Genomic DNA, 25,994 nt, shown 5'->3' on the forward strand with positions numbered 1-25,994 from the left:
GACCCAACCTGCTCCACCTTTGTTCATAAGTCAAACCCCTCATCTCTGGAATTAACCCAATGAATCGTCTCTGAACTGCCTCCAATGCACGTATATCCTTCCTTAAATAAGGAGACCAACACTACGCATTAATCAAGGTGTGGTTTCACCACTACCCTCTACAGTTGTAGCAGGACTTCCCTGCTTTTATACTCCAACCCGCTTGCAATAAAGGCCAACATTCCATTTGCCTTTTTGATTACTTGCTGTACCTGCATGCTAATTTGTTGTGTTTCATGCACAAGGACCCCCAGTTCTGTCTGAACTGTAGCATTTTGTGATATCTCTCCATTTAAATAATAAATTGCTTTTTTTTTTTTCCTGCCAAAGTGGATAACCTCGCACTTTCCCACATTATATTCCGGCTGCCAAATATTTGCCCACTTGCTTAGCCTGTCTATATCCCTTTGCAGATTATTTGAGTCCTCTGCACAACTTGCTTTCCCATCCATCTTTGTATCATCTGCAAACTTGGCTACGTTACATTCAGTCCCTTCATCCAAGTCATTAATGTCGATTGTAAATAGTTGAGGCCCCACCACCGACCCCTGTGGCACCCCACTTGTTACCGTTTGCCAACCAGAAAATGACCCATTTATCCCTACTCTCTGCTTTCTGTTGGTTAGCCAATTCTCTATCCATGCTAATATATTACCACCAACTCCGTGAGCACTTATCTTATGTAGTAACCTGTTACATGGCACCTTATCGAATGCCTTCTGGAAATCCAAATACACCACATCTGCAGGCTCACCTTTATCCACCCTGCTCGTTATATCCTCAAAGTGGCCCTGGGAGTCCTCAACATTGACTCCGGACCCCATGAAGTCTCATGGCTTCAGTGCAAGCATGGGCAAGGAAACCTCCTGCTGATTACCACCTACCACCCTCCCTCAGCTGATGAATCAGTAGTCCTCCATGTTGAACAGCACTTGGAAGAAGCACTGAGATTCGCAATGGAACCAAATGTATTTTGGGTGGGGGACTTCAATTTCCTTCTCCAAGAGTGACTCGGTAGCACCACTACTGACTGCGCTGGCTGAGTCCTGAAGGAAATAGCTGCAAGTCTGAGCCTGCGACAGGTGGTGAGAGAACCAACACAGGGGAAAATCAAATTGACCTCGTCCTCACCAAACTACCTGTCGCAGATGCATCTGCCCATGACAGTGTTGGTAGCAGTGACAACCACACAGTCATTGTGGAGACGAAATCCCGTCTTCACACTGAGGACACCCTTCACCATGTTGTGTGGCACTATCACTGTGCTAAATGGAATAGATTCAGAACAGATCTAGCAGCTCAATACTGGGCATCCATGAGGTGGTGTCGGCCATCAGCAGCAGCAGAATTTTTTCCACCACAATCTGTAACCTCATGACCGGCATATGCCTCACTCTTCAACTACCATCAGGCCAGGTGACCAACCCTGGTTCAATAATAGTGTAGAAGAACATGCCAGGAGTAGCATCAGGCCTACCTAAAAATGAGGTGCCAACTTGGGGAAGCTGCAACACAGGACTACATGCATGCTAAGAAGCGAAAACAGCTTCCTATAGACTGGGCTAAGTGATCCCGCTATCAACGGATCAGATCAAAGCTCTTCAGTCCTGCCACCTCCAGTCGTAAATGTTGGTGGACCATTAAACAACTAACGGGAGGAGGAGGCTCCATGAATGTCGCCATTCTCAATGATGGTGAAGCCCAACACTAGAGTGCAAAAGTCAAGGCTGAAACGTTTGCAATTATCTTCAGCCAGAAGTGCCGAGTGGATGATTCATATCAGCCTCCTCCTGAGGTCCTCACCTTCACAGAAGCCAGTCTTCAGCCAATTCGTTTGAATCCACGTGATATCAAGAAACGGCTGTGTGTGCTGGATGCAGCAAAGGCTATGGGTCCTGACAACATCCCGGCTATCGTGCTGAAGGCTTGTGCTCCAGACCTAGCCGTGCCTCTAGCCAGCTTGTTCCAGTACAGGTACAACACTACCATCTATGCGACAATGTGGAAAACTGACCAGGTATGTCCTGTCCACAAAAAGCAGGTCAAATCAAATCTGGCCAATTACCGCCCCATCACTATCCTCTCAATCATCAGCAAAGTGATGGAAGGTGTTATCGAGAGTGCGCTCAAGCAACACTTACTGACCAATATCCTGCTCACTGATGCCCAGTTTGTGTTTGGCCAAGACCACTCGGCTCCAGACCTCATGACAGCCTTGTTCCAAACATGGAAAAAGGAGCTGAATTCCAGAGGAGAAATGAGAGTGACTGCACGACATGAAGGCAGCATTTGACCGAGTGTGGCACGAAGGAGCCCTAATAAAACTGAAGTCAATGGCAATCGGGTGGAAAACTCTCCATTGGCTGAAGTCATACGTAGCACAAAGGAAGATGGCTGATCAGCACAGCCCCAGGACATCGCTGCATGTGTTCCTCAGGGCACCTAGGCTCAATCATCTTCAGCTGCTTCATCAATGACCTTCCCTCCACATAAGGTGAGAAATGGCGATGTTCGCTGATGACTGCACAGAGTTCAGTGCCATTCACAACTCCTCAGATAATGAAGCAGTGCATGGTTGTATGCAACAAGACCAGAACGACGCTCAGGCTTGGGCTGAGAATGCCAGACAATGACTATCTCCAACAAGCGTGAGTCTAACTACCGCCCCTTGACATTCAATGGCATTACCATCACCGAATCCAACACCATCAACATCCTGGGGGTTATCATTGACCAGAAACTTAACTGGAGCAGCCTCATAAATACTGTGGCAAAAAGAGAAGGTCAGAGTGTAGGTATTCTGTGGCGAGTGTCTCACCTCCTGACTCTCCAAATCCTTTCGACCATCTACAAGGCACAAGTAAGGAGTGTGATGGAATACTCTCCACTTGCCTGGATGAGTGCAGCTCCAACAACACTCAAGAAGCTCGACACCATCGTAGACAAAGCAGCCCGCTTGATTGGCACCCCATCAACCACCTTAAACATGCACTCCCTCCACCACCAGCATACCGTGGCTGCAGTGTGTACCACCTACAAGATGCACTGCAGCAACTCACCAAACATCTTTGGCAGTACCTCCTGAACCCGCGACCACTTCCACTGAGAAGGACAAGGGCGGCAGGCACATGTGAACACCACCACCTCCATGTTCCCCTCCAAGTCACACACCATCCTGACTTAGAAGTATACCGCCTATCCTTCATCGTTGTTGGGCCAAAATCCTGTATCTCCCTACCTTACAGCACTGTTGGAGTACCTTCACCACACACACTGCAGTGGTTCAAGAAGGTGGCTCACCACCACCTTTTCAAGGGCCACTAGGGATGGCCAACAAATGCCCTTGCCAGCAGCGCCCACATCCCATAAAAAACGAATAAAAATACGTTCAGGGACCCCCGAACAAGAACCCGAACTTCCCCCCAAACAAGTTCCTGACCTTCTCCCCCCACCGCTCCTCCCCATAGATGGGGCATTCTGTGTGAGTTACGGATTGTTAACAGGTTTGTTGTGATTGAAGTGAATAGAGACAATGTCATGACTTCCGGATTTCATTCAGCCCGATGATATCACTGGTGGGGGTATAATGTCGGTGGATTTGGAAGAACATGAACCACATCTAACAGACGGGAAGAACGCGATCTGTCTTCCCATCTGGATCACGTTCTCGCTCTGATCCCCCACTTTAGACCTGGATCTTCCCCAATCACCACTCTTCTCTCCATGCTCTTCTCCCAGCCCCAGCTCTTGACCTCCTCTTCCCCCTCCGAGCTCCTCTCCTATTCCCTTTTATCCTCACTCCTCCTTCGCCTTCGATCCTTTTTCTCCTCCCGTTCGATCACCTCTCCTCTCTTATCCCCTCTTCTGCCTGCTCCAATCGTCTCTTTCCCTCCCTTTGATCCCCCTTACCTGTTTGCATTCAATTCCCTTTCTTCTCTCATCACCTCTTCTCCCCGCTATGAACCCCACTCTTCTCTCCCGTTTTAGATCCCCTCTCCTCGCTCCCCCTTCGCTTCCCACTCATCTCTCATCCCCTCTCCTCCCCTTCGATCCGCTCTCCTCCCGCCTTCAATCCCTCCTCTCCCCTTCGATCCCCTCTCTCCCCTCTTCGATCCCCACTCTCCTCCCTTCGATTGCCTCTCCTGCCTCCCTCCTTTCGATCCCCTCTCCTCTCTCTCTATACCCTTCGATCTGCTCTCCTCTCCCCCACTTTCGGTCCCCTGTCCCCCCCACCCCCAGACACCAATCAGAGCCCCTGACCTCGCCCCAGGGAGCCGAGTGAAGCTTGGCAGTGCAGGCAGCCGTCATATCGTTTGGTACTGCGCATGCATGACCGGGTCGAGTGCAGTTGTGCAGATAGTGTCAAAATGCTTTGCAACTGATCACTCTGAATTTAAATTCAGAGTAAGATACAATGGAAATTAACAAAGTTACATTGCGTCCCTTCCTACCTCAGCCAAATGAGCATGGGCAGGTGATTTAACTATTAACAGGCATGAACGGTGCCCTCCAATGAAATTAAGATGCATAATTCCAGCATGGGTCACTGGGTAACCATCAGGAGTGGGAACTCAGGACGATTTCCATGCTTAAGACAGGTGCACTGAAGCCAAATGCAGTAACTTTATCACCTACCCAGCAGACATCATCGAACCCAGAAGCGGGTTTGAATTCGATCCCTATAACACTGGTTATGGCCATCTGGCCCCACATGGATCCGGTTTTTTAGGCTCCACACCCGTTAACAAACTACTTTCCGCAACCCTGTTTCAATTTCATTTTGATTAATTGTATGCTGTTCATGTACCGTTTGAGTTCCCATTTGCCTTACTGTTGCTTTGCATCATGCTATTTTCCTGACAACAGGAAATACTATAAACACTCAGCAGGTCAGGCAACATCGCTCATGTGAGAAAGGTAAGGTTAAATTTCAGGCCGATGACCGTTCATTGAACCCATATCGAAGAGAGGTGGCAGAACCTCTTCAAGGTTGGCATTCTTTAAAGAGAAGTGACAGTGAAGTAAACAATAAGAATGTGTTGAAGCGAACTTTCTTGATCACTATGTTTCGAGCTCAACGAGGAAGGCGGCCGTGCTGGATTTAGTTCTGGGGAATGAATTGGGGCAAGTGGAGCAAGATTCAGTGAGGAAATATTTGGGAAACAGTGAACACAATATCATTACTTTTAGAGTACTTATAGGAATGACAAAGCAAAAATCAAATGTGAAATGGAGGAAGGCTAATTTCAGTGGGTTACAAAGGGGTTCTGACCCAGTTGGATTCTAATCAAAGATTGTCAAGCAATGGGAAACCTTCAGTGAGAAGATAATTCTGGTACAGTCTAGATACTTTCGCACGGGAGGGAAAGGAAGGGCCTCCAAAGCTAGGGCTCCCTGAATGACTGAAGATATAGAGATTAACATGAAACTGAAAAGGAGGCTTATGATACATTAGAGAACCAAGCTGAATACAGAAAACACAGAGGAAAGTTGAAAAAAGAAATAAGAGGGACAAATAGAGCGTATGAGAATAGAATAGCGGTTAACATTAAAGGGAACCCAAAAGTAATTTATAAACATGTAAATCATAAAAGGGTATTCAAAGGATGGGTGGGGCCGATTAGGTACCAAAAACTAAGTCTTCTTATGGTGGCTGGGAGCATGGCTGAGGTAATAAATGAATACATTGCCTATGTCATCACTAAATAAGAAGATACCGACCATGTCAGAGTAAAGGAGGAGGTAGCAAAGAAATTGAATACGATAAAAATTGTTAGAGGAGGCATTTTAAAGGTTGGCAGCACTTAAAATAGAAAAGTTACCCGGTCCTGATGGGATGCACCCTATGTTGTTGAGGGAAGTAAGGGTGGAAATTGTCTACAATCTCCAAATCCTCCTTTGACTGGCAGATTGCCGATGTTACAGCCCTGTTCAAAACAGAGGAGAGTGATAAACCCAGCAAATACAGGCCAGTCAGCATGATAACAGTGTTGGGGAACAATGTAGATTCAATAATCCGACACAAATTTAACTGGCACTTGGAAAAATATGGTTTAATGAAAGAAAGCCAGCATGGATTTGTTAAAGAGAATTATTATGGTTGACTAACTTGACTGAGTTCTTTGATGAATTAATGGACAGAGCTGATGAGTGCAGCCCAGTTGGTGATGTGTATATGGACTTTCAAATGCATTTGATAATATACCACGAAATAAATGTCTTAGCGAAATGAAAGCCCATGGGATTAAAGGTTCTGTGGCTGTGTGGATTATGAATTTAGCTAAGGGCCAGAAAGCAGAGAGTAACGGTGAACGGTTGTTCTTCGGACTGGAGGGAAGTTTACAGTGGTGTCCATCAATGGTGAGCTTTGGGACCAGAGCTCTGCTTGATATATATCAGTGACCTGTACTTGGGTATATCGGAAATAATTTCAAACTTTGCAGAGAGTAGGAAACTTGGAATTGCAGTAAACAGTGAGGACTTTAGGATCACATAGACAGACTGGTGAAATGTGCAGAAACATGGCAGGTGACATTTAATGCAGAGAGGTATGAAATGTTTGATTTTTGAAGGAAAAGCGGGGAGAGGCAATATAAACAAAATGGTACAAGTTTACAGCGGTGGAGGAACAGGGAGACCTGGCGGTTGTACATTCTCAAATCTGTGATAGTGGCGGGACAATTTGAAAATGCTGTAAAAAAGGCATAAGGGATCGTTGGCTTTATATATAGAGGCATGAGGTCGGAGTTTTCCCTACCTGGGCAGGCCCTGTGCGGCCAGTGGCCATGGCGGTTCACGACCCTGTAGCTGGCTCCATCTCACTCCACAGAACGACTTTACGTTAATAGGGTCTATTAAACCCGACCCGCTCGTAGCCCGGTCCAATTAAATAGTGCGGGTCTGGTGATGTCAGTCACGGTGCGTTTTCAGCCGAGATCATTAAAGGGGCCATGGTCACATTACATTTGAAGGTTATTGCAACATAGTGCTGTCAGTGCACTACAGCATTGGAGTGCTTCCAACACCTTGACAATGAGTGCACAGAGGCAGATGGCTGCACACAGGTTCTTCGATCACTCCCTCTATATGCTCCATATGGGGAACATAACAGCCTAGTTGGAGATTGCAGAGGAGGTCACCAGCGAGCATGTGGTCAGGAGGACCAGGGTGCAGTGCTGCAAGCATTTCAGTGATCTCATTAGAACATGAAACGTGAGTAAAAAGCCACACTAAACCCCATCCTGCTGTGCTTCTCAGCACAGCCACATCACTCTGCCTTCCCAATACTACTACTGCACATCCTTACTCACACCAATCCCTCTCTCTCTAGTTACATTATTACACCCCCATGTCACTAGCCATCCCACACATTCACCCTCATCCTAGTGCAATCATACCAACTAACTACACACAAGGAGGCCACTTGTCTTTGGCACCCCACTCCATCATAATCTCCCTCTGAAGAACTAACCCATCCATTCCTTGCATTCACTCCATCACTCTCACTCAACCTTCTCTTCTTCCCCTCCTTGCAGTAAAAGAGAAACTACAAAGAGGGAGAGCGGGAGAACCAGCAGTGGCTCTCCATCATTTGCAAAGCTTACAACAGCAGAGGAGGCTCCTTTTGAAATATCTGGAGTCACCAAGCAGTTGGAGGTGTGAGATGGAGAGAGACATCTCAGCAAGCTGGTGACACGATTACACATCATTCAGCTACTTGGCATACATCTGTCACTCATATGGGAACTGATGTCAGCTTCTAGTAAATGGTCATCATGTGCATAATGGTAGCCATTCCTTATCTGACATATCTAACTCATCTCTTTACTGTCCCACTGGTCCATCAAGAGGCACCCTCCCACTATCCAGGAGCAACAGGAACACGACTTCTCAGAGGAGCATCCAGCCTCTGAGGGTGGACTGCCACCAGACATAAGCGCACCCAGCACCAGTGCAGATGCACACACCTGGGTGGTTGCTATACGAGATAGACTAGTGTTGTCACCTGGTTCCTCACAACATACAAGTGAGCAAGAGCAGATGGTGGAGACAGGGTCAGCAATGGAGAGTCTTCGCCAGAGTGTGCAGGACGCTCCTAGCTCTGCTCAGCTGCATGCAGGCGTCCAGCCTCGGCACGATCCAGAAAGAGGGTGATCCTGGAGGTGCAGGAAGAAGTGCAGGGGGCTCTGGCAGGTTTTGCAAGCGTTATGTCTGCAAATGGCTAGAGAATAGAGGAGTCCATCTCCAACATGAGCACCACCGTGTCGCAGGCAATGGCGACTGTAGGCTCCTCCATGGATAGGTTGGCCATCTACGTAGAGCAGCAAATGCGCCAGTCACAGGAGCACGTGGTCTCTTTGGAAATAGATGGCTATCTATGGAGGATAGATATCTAGGTATGGAGAAAAGACGGCAGAGGGTCATAGAATCCTCTCTAGGAGGGATGTCAGCCTGGACGTGCGTCCTCATGGCCCCACTGATGTGCAGCAAGGTGCTCTCCAGCTCCCTGTCAGCAGGGAAGTGAGCAGGCTGCCTGTACCTCTGCTGAAGCCACAAGGCTGGCACCTGATAGATGCATGTGTAAGATCAAGATGACATACGAGTAGATTCACAAGGGTTTCCAATAGGGTGTTTTATGTAATGTTTATGTAAAGTTTCCGTTAATGTGCTCTCAAACATAAAAAATCTTTATTTTCCCCACTTTCCGGTCTTGGACAGATTTGTGTGCACTTTTTGAAGTGGCTTAGTGGGTTGCAGTGAATGGTGAACTATAACGGTACCTGCAGCAATGGTGATGAGTGTAAAAGGAATGGCTTTGTCATTGCACGGATACTTTATGGTGTTGCTGTGGGGTGGTGTCAAACTTGTGCATCCTATGGCTGCCACGTTGTACAGCGTGAAGTGAAGTAGATCTGGCCATGATGCATCCTTCCCTAGTGTTTCGGCAGCAATGTGTTCCGGTGCTAATGTCCTCTATCCTTTGCAGGAACAGGTGATTGCGGAGGAGTTTGTTGGTGTTGTTGTTTGCGCTGCTGGTGTGTCTGGTGCAGCTGGTTTTGGGGCTCATTGTGTTCCAGTACGGAGGATCAAGGTGAGACAATATATACGGCGCCCATGTTGACAGAATACATGGCAGGTGAAGTAGAGATGACAGAAGCTCTGTATCAATGGTGAGAGAGGTTTTTCCAATGAGGTGACATTGGATGGAGACTTTGCTGGAAAGAATTGCAGTCTGCAGCATCTGCGCTGGAAATGCGGTGAACAACAGTTTCCCCCTGAGGAATGTGATCAGCTGTCAGGTGGGAGTTTTTATAGTGCAGTTCATGCTGTCAACTAATCAGCTGGAGCACTGGCCACTCAACTCCCGCCTCAGGTTGACAGACGTGTTTCCCGAGCAGCGTGGTTCCTGTTATCATGCAGGGAGATTTGAAATGTAGGGGGAACAGACTCTTTAGTGTAGGTAAACAAGGTTATAATGATTTCAATTAGATCGCCGGCTTCTGCCGGGCAGGTCAATGCCACACCAGCAAAGATGCCCCAGGGAAAGGCGCGTGGGTATCTGGATGATGGGGCATTTACAACCCGCCCCCTCTTTTTTCAAATCTCCCACCTGACCCGCCTCCATTTCTGTCTGCACGGACCCCAGAACATTCCAGCCTTAAAGCAAGGAAGTTATGCTACTTTGTAACCTACTTTTTAGCCCCAGATGGACTATTGTGGTGAATTCTGGCACCACACTTAAGGAAGGATGCCAAATTCTTAGAGAGTGTGTGGAGCAGATTTACAGGAATGATCCCAGGGATGCAGGTTCAATTATGTGGAGAGACAGCTGATAAGCTGGGATTGTTCTCCATAGAGCAGTGAAGGTTTTTTGGGCAGGGCTAACTGTTTCATTGGCGATATAGCCCAGTATCCCAGATCTTTGTTTTCTTTCTGGCTGCCTCACATTGTTTAAACATGGTAAACCACAGGCAAACGGAACGTTTGAATTGCCTTGTTCCCAGGTGCTATCGCACCCACTGAGTATATGTGTCTCCTTTCTTTCAAAGCTCTGATTATTTGGATGAACACCTGTGCGGCCTTCTGTGGATGCTCACGGTAGACCGGTATTCGTGCATGAGCAGAACCCAACAGTGGCCAGCACTGTGCACCGAGAGGGAATCGGAGGGGGCAGAATGAGAGGAAATCAGAGAGAGAGAGAGGTCATCAGTGGGGAGAGAGAGAGGCGATTGGAGAGGGAGCGAGAGGAGATCGGAGTGGAGATCAAAGAGGAGAGAGGAGATTGTACAGAGAGAGGAGATCGGTGGCGGGAGAGGAGATCTAAGGGGAGAAACAGGAGCACAGGGGGGAGAGGATCACAGGGGAGGGAGCATCGAAAGGGGAGAGAGGCTCGAAGGGGAGAGAGGAAAGGAGCTCGGAGTGGAATAGGTCAGGAATTCGGTGGGGTGCGGTGTGGGGGGAGATAACGAGCACAGAGAATATAGTGGGGAAGGGAGAAGAACTTGATCCAGGTCCAAAATTTAGAGATTGAGAGCGAGAACGTGGTCCAGATGTGAAGGCGGATCACGTTCTTCCAACCACACCTCCTTTACACCCATACCACGTTCTTCCTCTCCTCCCCCTAAACCCGGCTGATTTAGTGGAGAGCTCGGTACGTGCGTGGCAAGTGACATCATTGGAATGGACGAAACCCTGAAGCAATGACACTGTAGAGATTCACTTCATACCCAATAAGCCTGTTAACAATCCGTGATCCACACACAATGCCCCATCTATGGGGAGGGGGGAAGTCAGGAACCCGGTGGGTAAGGGGAGTTCAGGAACTTTTGGGGGTGGGGATGTTCAGGAACTTGGGGATGGAAACGGTCAAAAACTTGCGGGGTGTGTCAAGGTTAGGAACTGGCTGGGGGTGCAGGGACATTTTTTGCGGGTGCGAAGGTCCTAACACGCGAGAGAGGGAGCCCTGTTTGTTCTCTGTGAGCTCTGCCTGGAGCCTGGCAGTCACAATGAATGGCTTGTATTACACATTGCAAAGTTCCTGATTACGTCGGCAGGCTGGATCTAATTACACATTCCAGATAAACTGCTGGGTGTGTCTTTTTCTCCAAGGGGGCCAATCAGAAATCTAGTGATGCAAATTGATGCGACCTTTTTCTTGCTTTCAATATATGCAATATTTTTCTACTCAAATTAAGTTACTAAAGATCAGCATTGGCTCAAACACGGAACAATGGTTTTAGCAGATGATGCCAAATCGGGGTGGGGGTAGTCAATTCTGAGGAGGACTGCAACAAATTACAGGAGTACTTTAATAAACTTGCAGAATGGGCAAAGAATGGGCAAATGAAGTTCAACACAGAAAAATGTGAGATACTACGTAATAATAATAATAATAATCAACTTTATTATCATTGTTAGTGCACAAGTGCAGTACAGCGAAATGTAGGCTTGCGGATCCCGAGAGTGTACAATTAGATTAAAACATTTAAACATTCAACATTCATTTGGCTTGTAATACATTAACATAAACATAACCATAATTAAATGCATTGGCAGATGTGCAGGCTTTAGAGTTTATTTGTGGAGTTCAGTAGGATGACAGCCCTGGGAAAGAAGCTGTTCCTAAATCTGCTCGTTCGGGTGTGAATGCATTTGTAGCGTCTCCCAGATGGCAGGAGGGTGAACAGACTGTGGCTGGGGTGGGTAGGGTCTTTGATGATGGTCCGTGACCTCCGTAAACAGCGTTTCTGGTATATGTGCTCTATGGTCGGTATTCGGGTGCCGGTAATGCGTTGGGCAGTTTTGACTACCCGCTGCAGGGCTTTCCGGTCATAGTAGCTACAGCTGCCATACCATACTGTGATACAGTTCGTCAGGATGCTCTCTATTGTGCAGCGGTAAAAGTTAGAGAGGATCAGGGGTGACAGGTTACATCCCTTTAGCCTCCTTAGGAAATATAGGCGCTGCTGGGCCTTCTTCACCAGAGAGGAGGTATTGAGGGACCAGAAGAGGTCTTCCATGATGTGGACTCCGAGGAACTTAAAGCTGTCCACCCTTTCCACCACAGCCCCATGGATGTGGATGGGGGTGTGACTTCCGCCTTTAGACTTCCTGAAGTCCACAATGATTTATTTGGTTTTCTTGATGTTAAGGGCCAGGTTGTTATCGGTGCACCACTTCACGAGATGCAGGACCTCCTCCCTGTAGGCTGACTCATCGTTGTTGGTGATCTGGCCTACTACCGTGGTATGATCCACAAACTTGATGATGGTGTTGGAACCATGAACAGCCACACAGTCGTGGGTGAAGAGGGAGTAGAAGAGGGGGCTCAGCACACATCCTTTTGGGGCCCCCGTGTTCAGGGTCAGGGCGGGGGGAGGTGTGGTTACCTAATTTGACAGACTGGGGTCTGTTTCTTAGGAAGTCCAGGGTCCAGTTGCAGAGGGAAGTGTTCAGGCCAAGAGTGTGGAGTTTGGTGGCCAGCTTGTTGGGGACGATAGTGTTGAATGCTGAGCTGTAGTCTATGAACAGCATTCTGATGTAGGTCTCTTTACCATCTAAGTGATGCAGTGCAGCGTGTAGAGCAGTTGTGATTGCATCCTCCATTGATCTGTTTGCACGATAGGTAAACTGGTGTTGATCAAGAGAGGCGGGAACACTGGCTTTGATGTGAGCCAGGACCAGTCTCTCGAAACACTTCATTATGATGGGTGTGAGTGCGACAGGTCGATAGTCGTTCAGGCATGTCACAGCCGTTTGCTTTGGCACAGGAATAATGGTAGCGGTCTTGAAGCATGTAGGGACTACTGCCTGGGCCAATGACAGATTGAAGATGGCGGTGAAGACATCAGCCAGCTGACCAGCACATTCCTTGAGTACCCGTCCAGGGATGCTATCCGTTCCAGCAGCCTTTCGTGTGTTCACTCCGCGTAGAACACCCCTTACGTCGGAGGTCGACAGAGTGAGCACCTGGTCTTCTGGGGGTGGCAAGGCTTTGGTAGCCAGCTCCCTGTTGTCCCTGTCGAAGCGAGCGTAGTAGTTGTTAAGCTCCTCCAGAAGGGAGGCATCGCTAACTGGGGGGCTAGTGTTTTTGCTCTTTTAGTCAGTGATGGACTGGATGCCTTGCTACATGCGCCGGGGGTCTGAGTTGTTGTGGAAATAATCCTCTATCCGCAGTGTCTGTTTCCTTTTGGCAGTCCTGATACCCTTTCTTAGGTTGGTCCTAGCTGCACTGTAAGCCGCCGCGTCGCCAGATTTAAATGCTGCGTCACGTGCTTTCAACAGCGAGTGGACCTCTCCATTCATCCAGGGTTTCTGGTTGGGGTATGTCCTGATATTTTTATGGGTCGTGACGACCTCGACGCAACTGTTAATGTAGAATAGCACTGTGGATGCATAATCCTCGATGTCATTATGGGCAAACATGCCCCAATCAGTGCATTCGAAGCAATCCTGAAGCTCCAAGACTGCCCCCTCTGGCCATACTTTCACTGATCTCACTGATGTTCTCACTCTTTTGATGAGTGGTTTGTATGCCGGGGCTAGAAACAGGGAGAGGTGGTCAGACTTCCCAAGGTGGGGGCAGGGAATGGCCTTATAAGCATCTACAATGCTCGTGTAGACTTGATCCAGTGTGTTCTCCCCTCTTGTGGGGCAGGAAACATTCTGGTGGAATTTCGGTCATACAGATTTTAGGTTTATGTGATTGAAGTCCCCCGCGACGATAAAAGCTCCATCTGGGTGCGCAGTTTGTTGTTCACTGATGGCCCTGTAGAGGTCCTTCAGTGCTAGTTTGGCATTAGCGTGTGGTGGGATGTAGACCGCAGTGATGATAACAGCCGTGAATTCCCGAGGCAGGTAGAAGGGCCTGCACCTTACCATGAGGAATTCCAAATCAGCCAAACAGGATCTATCGATTATGTCCATGTTAGTGCACCAGGCATTGTTAGTGTAAATGCACAAGCCGCCTCCCTTGCCATTTTGGTAGGAAGAATAGGGAGGTCACTTAACACTTGGAGGGTGCGAGTCTAGGTGGGGTAGTGGAACAAAGGGATCTCGGAGTACAAATACAGAAATCACTAAAAGTTGCGCCACAGGTTAGCAAGGCCGTTAAAATTGCAAACCCAGCACTAGGGTTTATTTCTTGAGGTAGAGAATTGACAAGTAGGGTGGTTTTGCTAAACCTGTATCGAACCTTGGTTAGACTACACTTGGAGTAATGTGTGCAGTTCTTGTCGCCATATTTTAAAAAGAATACTGAGGCACTGGAGAGGTTGCAGGAAAGATTTACGATAATGATTCCAGAAATGCGAGGGAATGCATATCAGGAAATGATGAACAGGCTGGGTCTCTTTTATCTTGAAAAAAGAAGGCTGAGGGGTGACCTAATAGAGGTATTTAAAATTATGAAAGGTTTTGACAGAGTGGATACAGAGAGAATGTTTCCACTTGTGGGGTGGAGCATAACTTGAGACCATCAATATAAGATAGTCACCAAGAAATCTAACAGGGAATTCAGCTGAAACATCTTTACCCAAAGAGTGGTGAGAATGTGGAACTTGCTACCGATGGGAATGCTTGAAGCGAATAGTATCGATGCATTTAAGGGGAGGCTGGACAAGCATATGAGGGAGAAGGGAATAGAGGGTTATGCTGATAGATTTAGATGAGGAAAGACGGGAGGAGGCTCAAGTGGAGCATAAACACCGGCATGGACTGGGTGGGCCGAATGGCCTGTTTCTGTGCCGTTTATCCTCTGTAATCTAACGTGAAAAACTGACTAATCTGAGTTCACATTTCACCCCCACTTCTTTACTCTGCGAGTGTAATTGTCCAGGAAATTACATTTACCCTTTTTCAAACCTTACCAGTGCTCAATTATTCACTTAAAATGAAGTTTAGCGCATCATAAATGTCGTTTTTGTCTCTCAATCATTGTTTTTATAGTAACGGAAGAATATTTGGGAATCCTGTTTTGCATTTGCTGCTGTATTCCTTTCTCTTTTTCACTTGGCACATGGGAGTGCTTTTTTGACTTATTTCTTGTCCTTCCTCAACGTTCGAACTCATTCTTAACCCTGCCAGCTTTGTATTTTACCTCCTAATATTTTATATTTCTTGTCCATCTATTTGGAAGCATTTTTATTTACATCGGCCTTGCTGAACTCATGGACTCGTCCTGTATCTCCCGCATAATTTCCTCATTAATTCTTGTTTTTCTGTCTCTCATTTTTGGCTTCCGGCTTAATTGCAAAATCAATGATTCACTGATCGCTTAGAAACTGACACATGAGATGCGAAGGAGCATTTCCTAGTCACAGAGGCATTTGTATTCGCTTAGGATATTGACTAATTTCCCGAAGGCAGACACAATAGTTTCCTATTTGTATTTTGGCGTCTGAACTCCAATGCTCCAGCAATTCAGGTTCACAGACTATATAAAGAGCATAATCAGAATTGTTAACATTTTGCAAGGTAATCCGTAATAGATGTCCTCAGTTCTGCGATGTTTCAGCTTATGCTGGGAATGCTGCTGATGGTGTTCTTTGCCTGGGAGTCAGATGAGCGAACCTGCAAACTCCTGGAAAGATTCTATATACCCAATATATCTAAGGATGGGGACATTGTGCTTGGAGGGTTGTTTGCCGTGCACTCAAACAGGTTTGAGGAGATCAATGTATTTACAAAACCACCAGAAGAAACCAGATGTAGAAGGTTAGTTCAGTTCTGGTGTGACCGTTCAGAGTTTCGACCAAGTTTACCTAACAACCCTGTTTGATATTATGCTCACACATTTATTCCATTCCGAGTGGCATTTTGCTAAATATGTTTCTTTTATATTGCATTCAGGGTGGCAATTTAAAACCACTGTAAATTGTGAAATCATTAAACATTTATCTGATCGCAGGCTTTGGACTCTACCAAGCAGCTGGAACTCCACAAAAAGGATGAAAATGAGCGGCCATTACTATAAGACAGTCACTAATAAATCCAATTGGTAATCCAGGACAAATCTCTTTACCCAGAGAGTGGTTCGAATTTGGAACTCGCCTCCACAACTAATAGTTGAGATGATAGAATAGATGCATTTCAGGTGAAGCTAGGTAAGTACATGAGGGAGAAAGGAATAGAAGGATATTCTGATAGGATAGATGGGGAGGGTTGTGAGGAGACGGATGTGTAGCTTAAAGACTGGCATGGACCTATTGGTCCTAATGGCATGTTACTGCACTGTGTAATCTGTGTAAATGTATGAAACATTCGTCCTGTAACATTATTACTATCACTGAATATTTTCTATATCTTCTGTAGTCTCTAAATATGAATAGAAACTTTCAAAATGCATTTGAAGAGGACTAATTCGCAGGTTTATGGGGGGAAAAGCTGAGGTGTAGGATTTAAATTGGATAGCTCTTTGCAAGAACTGGCAGAACCATGCCTGGGCGAATGGCCGCCGACTATGTTGTAAGGTTTTATGATTTTATTGAAAATAGAAGGCTGAGGGATGACCTAATTGATATATTTAAAATTATGAAAGGTTTCCATAGAGTAGATACAGAGAATGTTTCCACCTGTGGGGAAGAGCAATACTAGAGATCATCATTAATATAAGATAGTCACGAAGAATTCAAATAGGGAATTCAGAAGAAACTTCTTCACCCAGAGAATGGTGAGAATGTGGAACTCGCTACCACAGGAAGTAGTTGAGGCAAATAGTAAAGATGGATTTAAGGGGAGGCTGGATACGCACATGAGGGAGAAGAGAATCAAGGGTTATGCTGACAGAGTTAGATGGAGAAAGATGGGAGGAGGCTCGAATGGAGCATAAACACTGGTATGGACTGCTTGGGTCTAATAGCCTCTTTCTGTGCTGTATACCCTATGAAATCCTATGTATCCTAAAACAGTGTAACTAACATTTAAGGTGTATGGTCGTGAAGTATAAACAACATCATTAACTTTCATGATTACGTTTTGTTGCAATACCCCAGCAGATCCTTTATGTCGGTTTATCTGTGGTCAGTGAATAACCAAGTAATATTTTGCTTTTACCCTTAGTCATCACCTTCATCGCCATCGTTGTAATCATCGTGTAATCACATAATTCATACGGGCTCTGAACTTGCGGTCGGTTTGACGGTGAACTCTCAGCGTACACCGTCATAACGTCTTTGAAACTGACCGCAAGTTCAGGATTGCTATGCACAAAATCCCAAACTTGCGATCTGTCCATTTACGACTACACAGAGGCTTCGTTACATCTTTCACCTCTTGAGAGCAATCAACGTACTGGCGAAATGTTGGGATAATTGCCCACCTACACTGCAGTAATTACGATTTAAATTCTAAAATCTTGTGCAAACAGGGGCAGGAAGCCTCTTGCACAGCATAAGGGGACCGGATAAGAAAATTGTAATAAGAAAAGTTCTTGTCAACGATTTGTAACACTAGATTACACAGTGCTGAGGCTTGTACTAATGATGAGGTAGATTTGTCCTTTACAGCACTACTAAGTACATTTTTGATTTTGCTACACACAGAGTCATGTCTTCATTTTTTTCTGCAGAATTTGTTGCATTTAATTTTAATTTGCAAAATGCCAAAAATGGCAAGGGTGTTGCATATTGGCTCACCTACGTTTTCACGGTTTCACTGTAGTAGACACCGATTAAAAAAGACAGGTAGATCATATTTAAATGAGGAATACAATTGTTGTAAAATTACAGCCAAATTCCTGCTGTTAAAGGAATTAAAAGTGAAAAGCTTAAACATGTTGATTATGTTTCTCTTGAAGCAATTTCACTTTGAAGTGGCTGCAAATTTTTCTTCTCCCATTTATTTTCATTTACCCTAATGCTCCCGTTTTTCACTAGATCGATAACTTTGTTGATATTAGCAGCTTTTTGCTGACAATGTTCTACTGTCATAAGTGTGCACGCACGTTTCATGGACATGCCCAAATGAAATTTGTAACAACCTAATGCTCTCTAAATTGGATAACATAATCAAAATCTACCGACTCCTGCAGCATTAGTTGCTGAAAAGGGATCGACTTATTTCACAGCAATTATATTTGTGAAGGTTTCATTTCCAACCTTATCCTATGTGAGTGAATCCCTCCTCTTGTCACTTCGCACTAAAACGCTCAGCTGTAGCTCACAGGCTAAGAATCGGGAAGTAAAGAGAACCACCGCCCCACGTGATTCCGGGTTCACAAACGCACAACGGTGCGCTGCTCGGCTCGTTGGGGGAGTACGCCAGGTGGAACTCGGATTTGATCAGTTTTCTACATGAGATTTGTTCATTAAGCTTGCTATGATTATTTGTGAATGCAAATATTGGCCACACTATATGTTTTATTTGACATTAAACATGTAGCAGAGAATATGAAATTTGTCTGTTCAAAGCGCAAATGTGATCTTTTCATTGATCTATGAAATTAACTGGTGCGAAGCTGTTACAAGACGTTTTAATAGTAACTAGAGAACTACCTGAAACAAAAAGTATATTTTTTGCCAACATTGTTTTCGTAAAACAAAGTAAAATTATACGATACATTGTTCTACAACAGTTTTAGCAAATTACTGCTTTCTATGGAGTCATTTGTACAGCCCATACCAACTAACTGTCTTTAAAAAGTCTTTGCCTACTTTAAAGTTATTTTTATTGCAATCTATCAAGGTCTTAAGACGTGGAGAGGAAAACTGAAGTACCTTCTCTTAATCATTAACAGTGTTTGTTCCTCAGTTTTGATTTAAGGGTGTTTCGCTCGTTGCAGACCATGATTTTTGCAATAGAGGAAATAAACAAGGACGAGACACTTCTCCCGAACATTACACTGGGCTACAGGATTCACGATGATTGCGCGTCTCCCAAGATTGCAACAAAAGTCGCTCTGGCTCTGGTTAATGGGCAGGAAGAGACATATGTGGCTCGTGTCTGTAACGGGTCCCTAAATGTCCCTGCTATTATTGGTTGCGAGGGATCCTCAGAGTCTATAGCAGTGGCAAGAACAATCGGTCCTTTTAAAATACCAATGGTGAGATTCGCTTTTTATTGCGGTTACTCTCATATAAATGGAACAAAATAACTAATTGCTAGATATATATTGCTATTTCTACATTTAGCTGTCAACCATGGCTCAGTTATAGCATTCTGTCTTCTGAGTCAGAAGGATGTGAGTTCAATTCCCCCTCCAGAAACTTGAGCACGAAATCTATGCTGACAGCTGAGGGAGTGCTGCACTGTCGGAGGTGTCTTATATCCGATGACATAAACTGATGTCTACCTTCTGAGGTCTACTTAAAAGTGCACATTACACTTGTTTAGGAAGAGTTGAGGAGTTTGCCCCGTTGTCTAGGCCAAAATATTTGGCTGAACCAGCATCACGAAAATAGATTATCTGGTCATTACCACATTGCTGTTTGTGGGACATTGCTGTGCACGAATTGGCTGTTGGATTACAATACCTTACAACAGTGACTACAGTTCAAAGATTCTTCATTGACTGTAATGTGAGTAAGGATATCCCGAGTTCGTGAAAGTCCCAGTATAGAAACATAGAAGATAGGAGTAGGAGTCGGCCATTCGGCCCCTCGAGCCTGCTCCACCATTCAATGCGGTCATGGCTGATCATCCAAACTCAGTACCCTGTTCCTGCTTTCTCCACATATCCCTTGATCCCTTTAGCCTTAAGAAACATATCTAACTCCTTCTTGAATATATTTAATGAATTGGCCTCAACTGTCTTCTGTGGCAGAGAATTCCACATGTTCACCACTCTCTGGGTGAAGAAATTCCTGCTAATCACTGTCCTAAATGGCTTACCCCTTATCCTTAGACTGTGACCACTGGTTCTGGACTCCCCCGCCATCGGGAACAGCCTTCCTGCATCTAGTCTGTCCAGTCCTGTTAGAATTTTATAAGTTTCAATGAGATCCCCTCTCATTCTTCTAATAAATGCAAGTTTACAACTGGAGTATTGCGTCCAGTTCTGGTCACCACACTTCAGGAAGGATGTGAAGGCCCTTGAGAGGGTGCAGAGAAGATTTACCAGAATGGTTTCGGGGATGGGGGCTCTTAGCTACAAGGACAGTTTGGAGAAATTGGATTTGTTTTCATTAGAGCAATGGAGGTTGAGGGGTGATTTGATAGAACTGTAAAAGATTATGACGGGTTTGGATATGCTAGACGGGGAAAGGCTGTTCCCAGCAGTTGATGGTACAAGGACTTGGGAGCACAGATTTAAGATTTTGGGCAACTTTTTTACGCAGCGAGCAGCGAGGAGCTGGAACTCGCTGCCTACAGAAGTGGTGGAAGCGGAGACATTCAATGTTTTCAAGGGGAGACTGGATAGGCTCTTGAAGGAAATAAACTTGCAGGGCTACAGGAATAGAGCGGGGGAATGGCACTGACTGGATTGCTCTGCAGAAAGCCGGCGCAGTCTCGATGGGCCGAACGGCCTCCTTCTGTGTCGTTATGGCTCTATGGCTATGACTCTATATATAGTTCATTCTTACCTACATCTTTTATGCTGTTTCCTTGAAGTTATCAAAGGGAAAAGGTGATTTCGCTGTATCGCTAAATGTGCTATTAGGGTGGCGGTTACTCTTTCTGATTCCAATGAATTTAGAATATTTGGAAGTGTGAAATATGATTATTTCACCCACATGCCAATGTTCTATTTCAATTTTATTTCTTTTTTGATTCAATACAGGTTAGTTACTTTTCCACGTGTGTATGTCTCAGCAATAGGAACGAATATCCAACCTTTTATAGAACAATACCAAGTGACTACCATCAATCCAAGGCTTTGGCGCAACTTGTTAAGGGGTTTGGATGGACTTGGATTGGAACCATTAACAGCAACAATGACTATGGCAACTCGGGAATGAAAGCGTTTATAGAAGCTGCAGTGAATTTCAGCATTTGCATTGCCTTCTCCGAATCGTTTTACAGAACCGATCCTGCAGAAAAGATTAGGAAAATTGTACAAATGATAAAAGCGTCAAGCACAAAGGTCGTGGTGGCTTTTGCGCCATCAGGGGATATGCTCATTTTATTTGAGGAGATTTTACGGCAAAACCTCACTGGAATACAATGGCTAGGAAGCGAAGGTTGGATCACCGCCGATGTTATTGCTCCAGATAAAAGATCGAGGTTCCTTACCGGGGCAATCGGAACTGCGGTGCGTGTGGTAGAAGTTCCAGGTCTGCGGGACTTCCTGCTCAGGATCCATCCTTCTATGTTTCCCGGGGATAGTTTTGTAAGGGAGTTTTGGGAAACGACGTTCAGATGTACTCTAATATTAGATAACAACAGAAGCCAAGTAGGTTCCTCTTCTCGGCTACCTCAATGCACCGGAAATGAAACTTTGAATGAAATATACAACGTCTATACTGACCTAACAATGGACGGAAGTTCCTACAATGTACTTAAAGCAGTCTATACTTTCGCACACGCGCTGCACAACATGTTTTCGTGTGAAAATGGCAAAGGACCATTTATAAATAATACATGTGCTCATGTTTCAAACTTTCAACCGTGGCAGGTAGGGCATATACCCCATTTAATTTCATTCATTTCAACTGCAAATTAAGTTGTCCAATATAAAAAAAACGCCTGTGAAATAACGTTTTGGAATATATTGATTGAACGATATCATCTTAAAGTATAAAAAACTCTGTTTACATGTAAAGTCGCTAAAGAAATCTGTCCCATTATTTTCTAAAGCTGCTCCATTACATGAAGTCCGTATATTTCACAACGAAAACTGGTGAGAAGGTGTATTTTGATGATAGTGGCAATCCAGTAGCCGGGTACGACTTTGTAAACTGGCAAATGAATGAAAACGGTGTTGTTGAACTAAACATAGTTGGACATTATAATGGGTCAGCACCTCCGGGGAAAGAACTGGTGCTGAATCCGAAGCACATTGTCTGGAGTGGCGGAGAGCAGGAGGTATGTCTGCCAATTGAAACAAGATGTAATTTTACTGTATTTCATAGTTGTTTGTGTCTCATCATTAAAATAGGGAATAGCCCCAGAAAACCGATAGCTAGGCCCAGTCTACAGCCGTCTTTAAAGGGCGGATCCGGCTTTACTAATCCAATACTTCAGGCAGGAAATTAGCCAGATTTAGACAACGGGGGAAGGGGTAAGTTTAAGGCAGTGTGTATTTGCAGCAACAAAGTTCTGATTGGTCCCCTTGGATGACAAACACAGATTTGCGTTTGGTCTGCTTGGAGGAGATGGCACACCAGGAGTTTGTCTGGAATGAGTAATTAGATCCTGGCTGCCTGAGTAATCAAGTACTTCGCAACGTATAATTTCATCCATTCGTTCTGGCTGCCAGACTCCAGACAAACCTCACAATACTGCTTTCGGAGAACAGACAGGGCTCACCCTCGCGGTTTAGGACTTCCCCCCTCCACCAAAACAAGGTTTCTGACCACCCCAACAAGTTCCTGTCCTTCCTCCACGAGTTCCTGATCTTCCCCACCCCAGCAAGTTCCTGACCTTTTTCTGCCCCAAAAATAAGTTACTGACGTTCTCCCCTGAGTTCCTCACTTTCTCCCCCGCTCCCCCAGTTCCTGACCTTCTCCTCCCAGCTCCTGGCCACCTTTGTTCTCCCTCTTCGAAACCCTCTCCTTCCTCTTCGACCCTCTCTCCTTTCTCTCTCCCATCCGATTCCCCTGACCTCCGCACGGAGCTGAGGGAAGTATGGCGGGGCAGGCGCAAACACGGCATGTATGATACTGAGCAGGCCGGACCAGATTGAGTGCGCATGCGTGGTACCATACGGGTGCAGCTCTGCAGACAGATTTAAGGATGCGTTGAAAATAATCTCTGTAATTTTAATCTAACTCACAGGACTGGGAACCCACGGGATTGGGTGATCTGCCACTTTTGCTGCCCTCCCAATATTACGCAACCTTGTCTACAATGGAGAGTAAAATTTGGCGTGGTTCAGAACCAGCATTTCACCCATTTCTTGTCAATGTCCCAACCACCGGGATAGGTTACAATTGCCTCCGGTCGCAGGGAGTGATTTGGGTCAGGTAATCATTCAAAGCATCATTTGATAAAATTCCACCTAAGAGATTAATTAGAGAAATTAAGACGGGTTATATTACAGACTAGCAGGGGAGCCCCGCATTGCAGGGCAATTTTGGGGCTGGTGGATGTGTGGGCCGGGAGCCTGGGACTGGATTTGGGCTGTCGGCAGTTGGAGAAGCCGAGGCCCGTTTTGCAGTGTTTTTTAACCTAAACATTTCTAGCTTTTAATACCTTCAAAGATGAAAGTTAAAGTACTTATAAAACATTTTTGGTTAATTTAATTTAAAAAAAAAGAAACTGACCTGGATTAGCAAAGTTTTTAGCTGCCCTGGCTGCTGTATAATGGCTGACAGATCTCTGAGATGAAAATGATTTGTCCCGCCCACACACACACACCGATTGGTCAACCATCAGGTGACTGAACTGTAGGACTGGTCAATCATGACAGCACAGGATTGGTCGGCCTTGACGTCAGTCAATGCTAATGAGTGGATAATGAGTGGAATTTTGAAGGTTTTTTGTATAATGTGCGAACAATTTTTATCCGACCAAAAAGTAAATACGCCTACAAGAGTCCCCTAATGATGAGCTTTCTTTTGATAGAACACATGTGGAGGTACGCTCTATAACTTTTGATTGTATAGCCGGACAGACAGACAGACAGAGAGACAGAGAGACAGAGACATACTGTTTTATATATATAGATAGATGAATTGATAACAAGGTAGCAAAATGGGTGTAGCATAGAAAACAGAGTAGGAGTAAGTGGAAGTCCTTTTTTTTGATTGACAAGATAGTGTTAGCTATGTCATCCAATATGCAGAGAGGCCCCGGTTTTCCTCTGAAACACACCTTAGCTTTTTATTCCCCCATTATTGTTGGTGGACAAGGAAATCTGCGCTTGGAGAGTGCAGCTGCCGAAAGCCCTGGGATATTGTCAAAATGTGAGGACAACACCAAGTCAATGGGCATGTCATACTGGAGAGCATTTAGGAGACTGCAAAGGGAAAGATTAGATGCTTGGGCAGACATGTGCCAATTGTTGTTCAACTTAAAACGAAACCAAAAGCATCAATAATATGGCACCTTTCACCTCCTCATGGCGTGTCACAGAGCTGCACAGCCAAGTAATTGTTTCTGAAGTGTAGTCCCTGTAGTTGTGCAGATATCTGGCGCTCAGCAACATCCCGCAAACAATAATGAAGCTAAATGACAATTTAATTTGTTTGTAATGATAATGATTGAGCGACAACTGTTAGCGAGCGGGTAGGGAGAGTTCCCCTGGTCTTCATAAATGACAGGACCTTAGACAGTAAAACATATGAAGATCTCGGAATACGATATGAATTTTAACCTTAATTGTAAACATGCATTTTTACTGATGAAGACACAGATATTGATGTTACCAATAAGTGCATGTGCAGTGTATCTATCAGCATCACAAGGTAGATAATCTATCGCTTCCTTCCTTTAAGATCCCCCGTGCAGTTTGCTCTGCAAGTTGTTCTCCTGGAACAAGAAAAACGGCTAGGAAAGGACAACCTGTTTGTTGCTTTGACTGCTCTCCCTGTGCGGATGGGGAGATTAGTAACACTACAGGTGAGTCGAATACAGATTTTATTTTAAGATGTGTGATTCGGCAAGTGTCCTCAGTGATATCTAAAACTGAGCTTCTTCACTATATAATGTTCTCCTTTTCCCTTAGACTCCACAGACTGCATCAGATGTCCTGTCCTATACTGGTCCAATGAGCGGAAAGATCAATGCATACCAAAGAATATAGAATATCTGGCTTTCACAGAAATCCTGGGAATTGTATTGGTGGCTCTTGCATTGATTGGAGTGTGCATGTCTATAAATATTTGTGTTCTATTCTATCGATATCGAGAGACACCTCTAGTTAAAGCTAACAATTCCGAGCTGAGCTTCCTCCTTCTTTTAGCACTAGCTTGCTGTTTTTTGTGCTCAGTTACATTCATTGGCAAACCGTCCGACTGGTCTTGTATGTTACGACGCACAGCGTTCGGTGTTACATTTGTGCTGTGTATTTCCTGCGTTTTGGTTAAAACCATCCTGGTGCTGATGGCATTTAAGACAACGCATCCCAGCAGTAACAGGATGAAATGGTTTGGGCAGAAACAGCAGCGTGTAAGTGTTTTCCTTCTAACATTCGTTCAGGGTTTAATATGTGCCCTTTGGCTGATCACTGCGCCGCCATTTCCCATGAGAAACACAAAGTATTACAGGGACATTATTATTTTAGAATGCGATGCGGGTTCTTCTGCAGCCTTCTATTCTGTATCAGGTTATATCGGTTTGTTATCCTGCGTATGTTTTGTCTTCGCTTTTCTCGCCCGCAAGCTGCCGGATAATTTTAACGAGGCTAAATGTATAACTTTCAGCATGCTTATCTTTTGTGCTGTTTGGATAACTTTTATTCCGGCTTCTGTGAGTTCTCCTGGGAAATACACTGTAGCGGTGGAAGTGTTTGCGATTCTGGCCTCCTGCTTCGGATTGTTGCTTTGCATTTTTGCTCCGAAATGTTATATTATCATGATAAATCCAGAGAAAAATACAAAGAAGTACCTAATGGGTAAAGGGATTGAGAAGTAGGTTTAAAGAAGGATAAGACTTGGTGGTATGAATATTTGCTGGCACATAATTTTGTACTTCGAACGCTGTGTGTAGCATTGAGCTCAATTCCTACTATTTGATTCATTTATCAAGCTTAATATATGTTTTAACGTGATTCATCTGTTCTACTATATTGTGCTGGAAAGATCGAATGTAAAGCGTGGAATTAAAACTCAGCATATAATTAATAAACATATTGGACTCCAACGTAATTTTAGGATTTTAATTTATTTCCGCCTTTAAGTATTCCAGATCCACGCATT

The 25,994-nt window shown here is 45.1% G+C and overlaps 1 protein-coding gene across 1 annotated transcript; it reads left to right on the plus strand.

Moving 5' to 3' along the window:
- The first annotated feature begins 15,532 nt into the window (after positions 1 to 15,532).
- LOC147115422 (extracellular calcium-sensing receptor-like) lies at positions 15,533 to 25,897 on the plus strand. The gene is made up of 6 exons (XM_085989414.1): positions 15,533 to 15,753; positions 18,787 to 19,078; positions 20,756 to 21,589; positions 21,772 to 21,999; positions 24,573 to 24,696; positions 24,803 to 25,897. The coding sequence occupies exons 1-6, from the start codon at positions 15,545 to 15,547 to the stop codon at positions 25,708 to 25,710; spliced, it is 2,595 nt and encodes an 864-aa protein (XP_085845540.1). The 5' UTR covers positions 15,533 to 15,544; the 3' UTR covers positions 25,711 to 25,897.
- Positions 25,898 to 25,994: the final 97 nt, after the last annotated feature.

The sequence above is a fragment of the Somniosus microcephalus genome, chromosome 6 (genome assembly GCF_052327205.1).
Source record: "Somniosus microcephalus isolate GS21.2 chromosome 6, FLI_Smic_1.0, whole genome shotgun sequence".
Taxonomy (NCBI): Eukaryota; Metazoa; Chordata; class Chondrichthyes; order Squaliformes; family Somniosidae; genus Somniosus; species Somniosus microcephalus.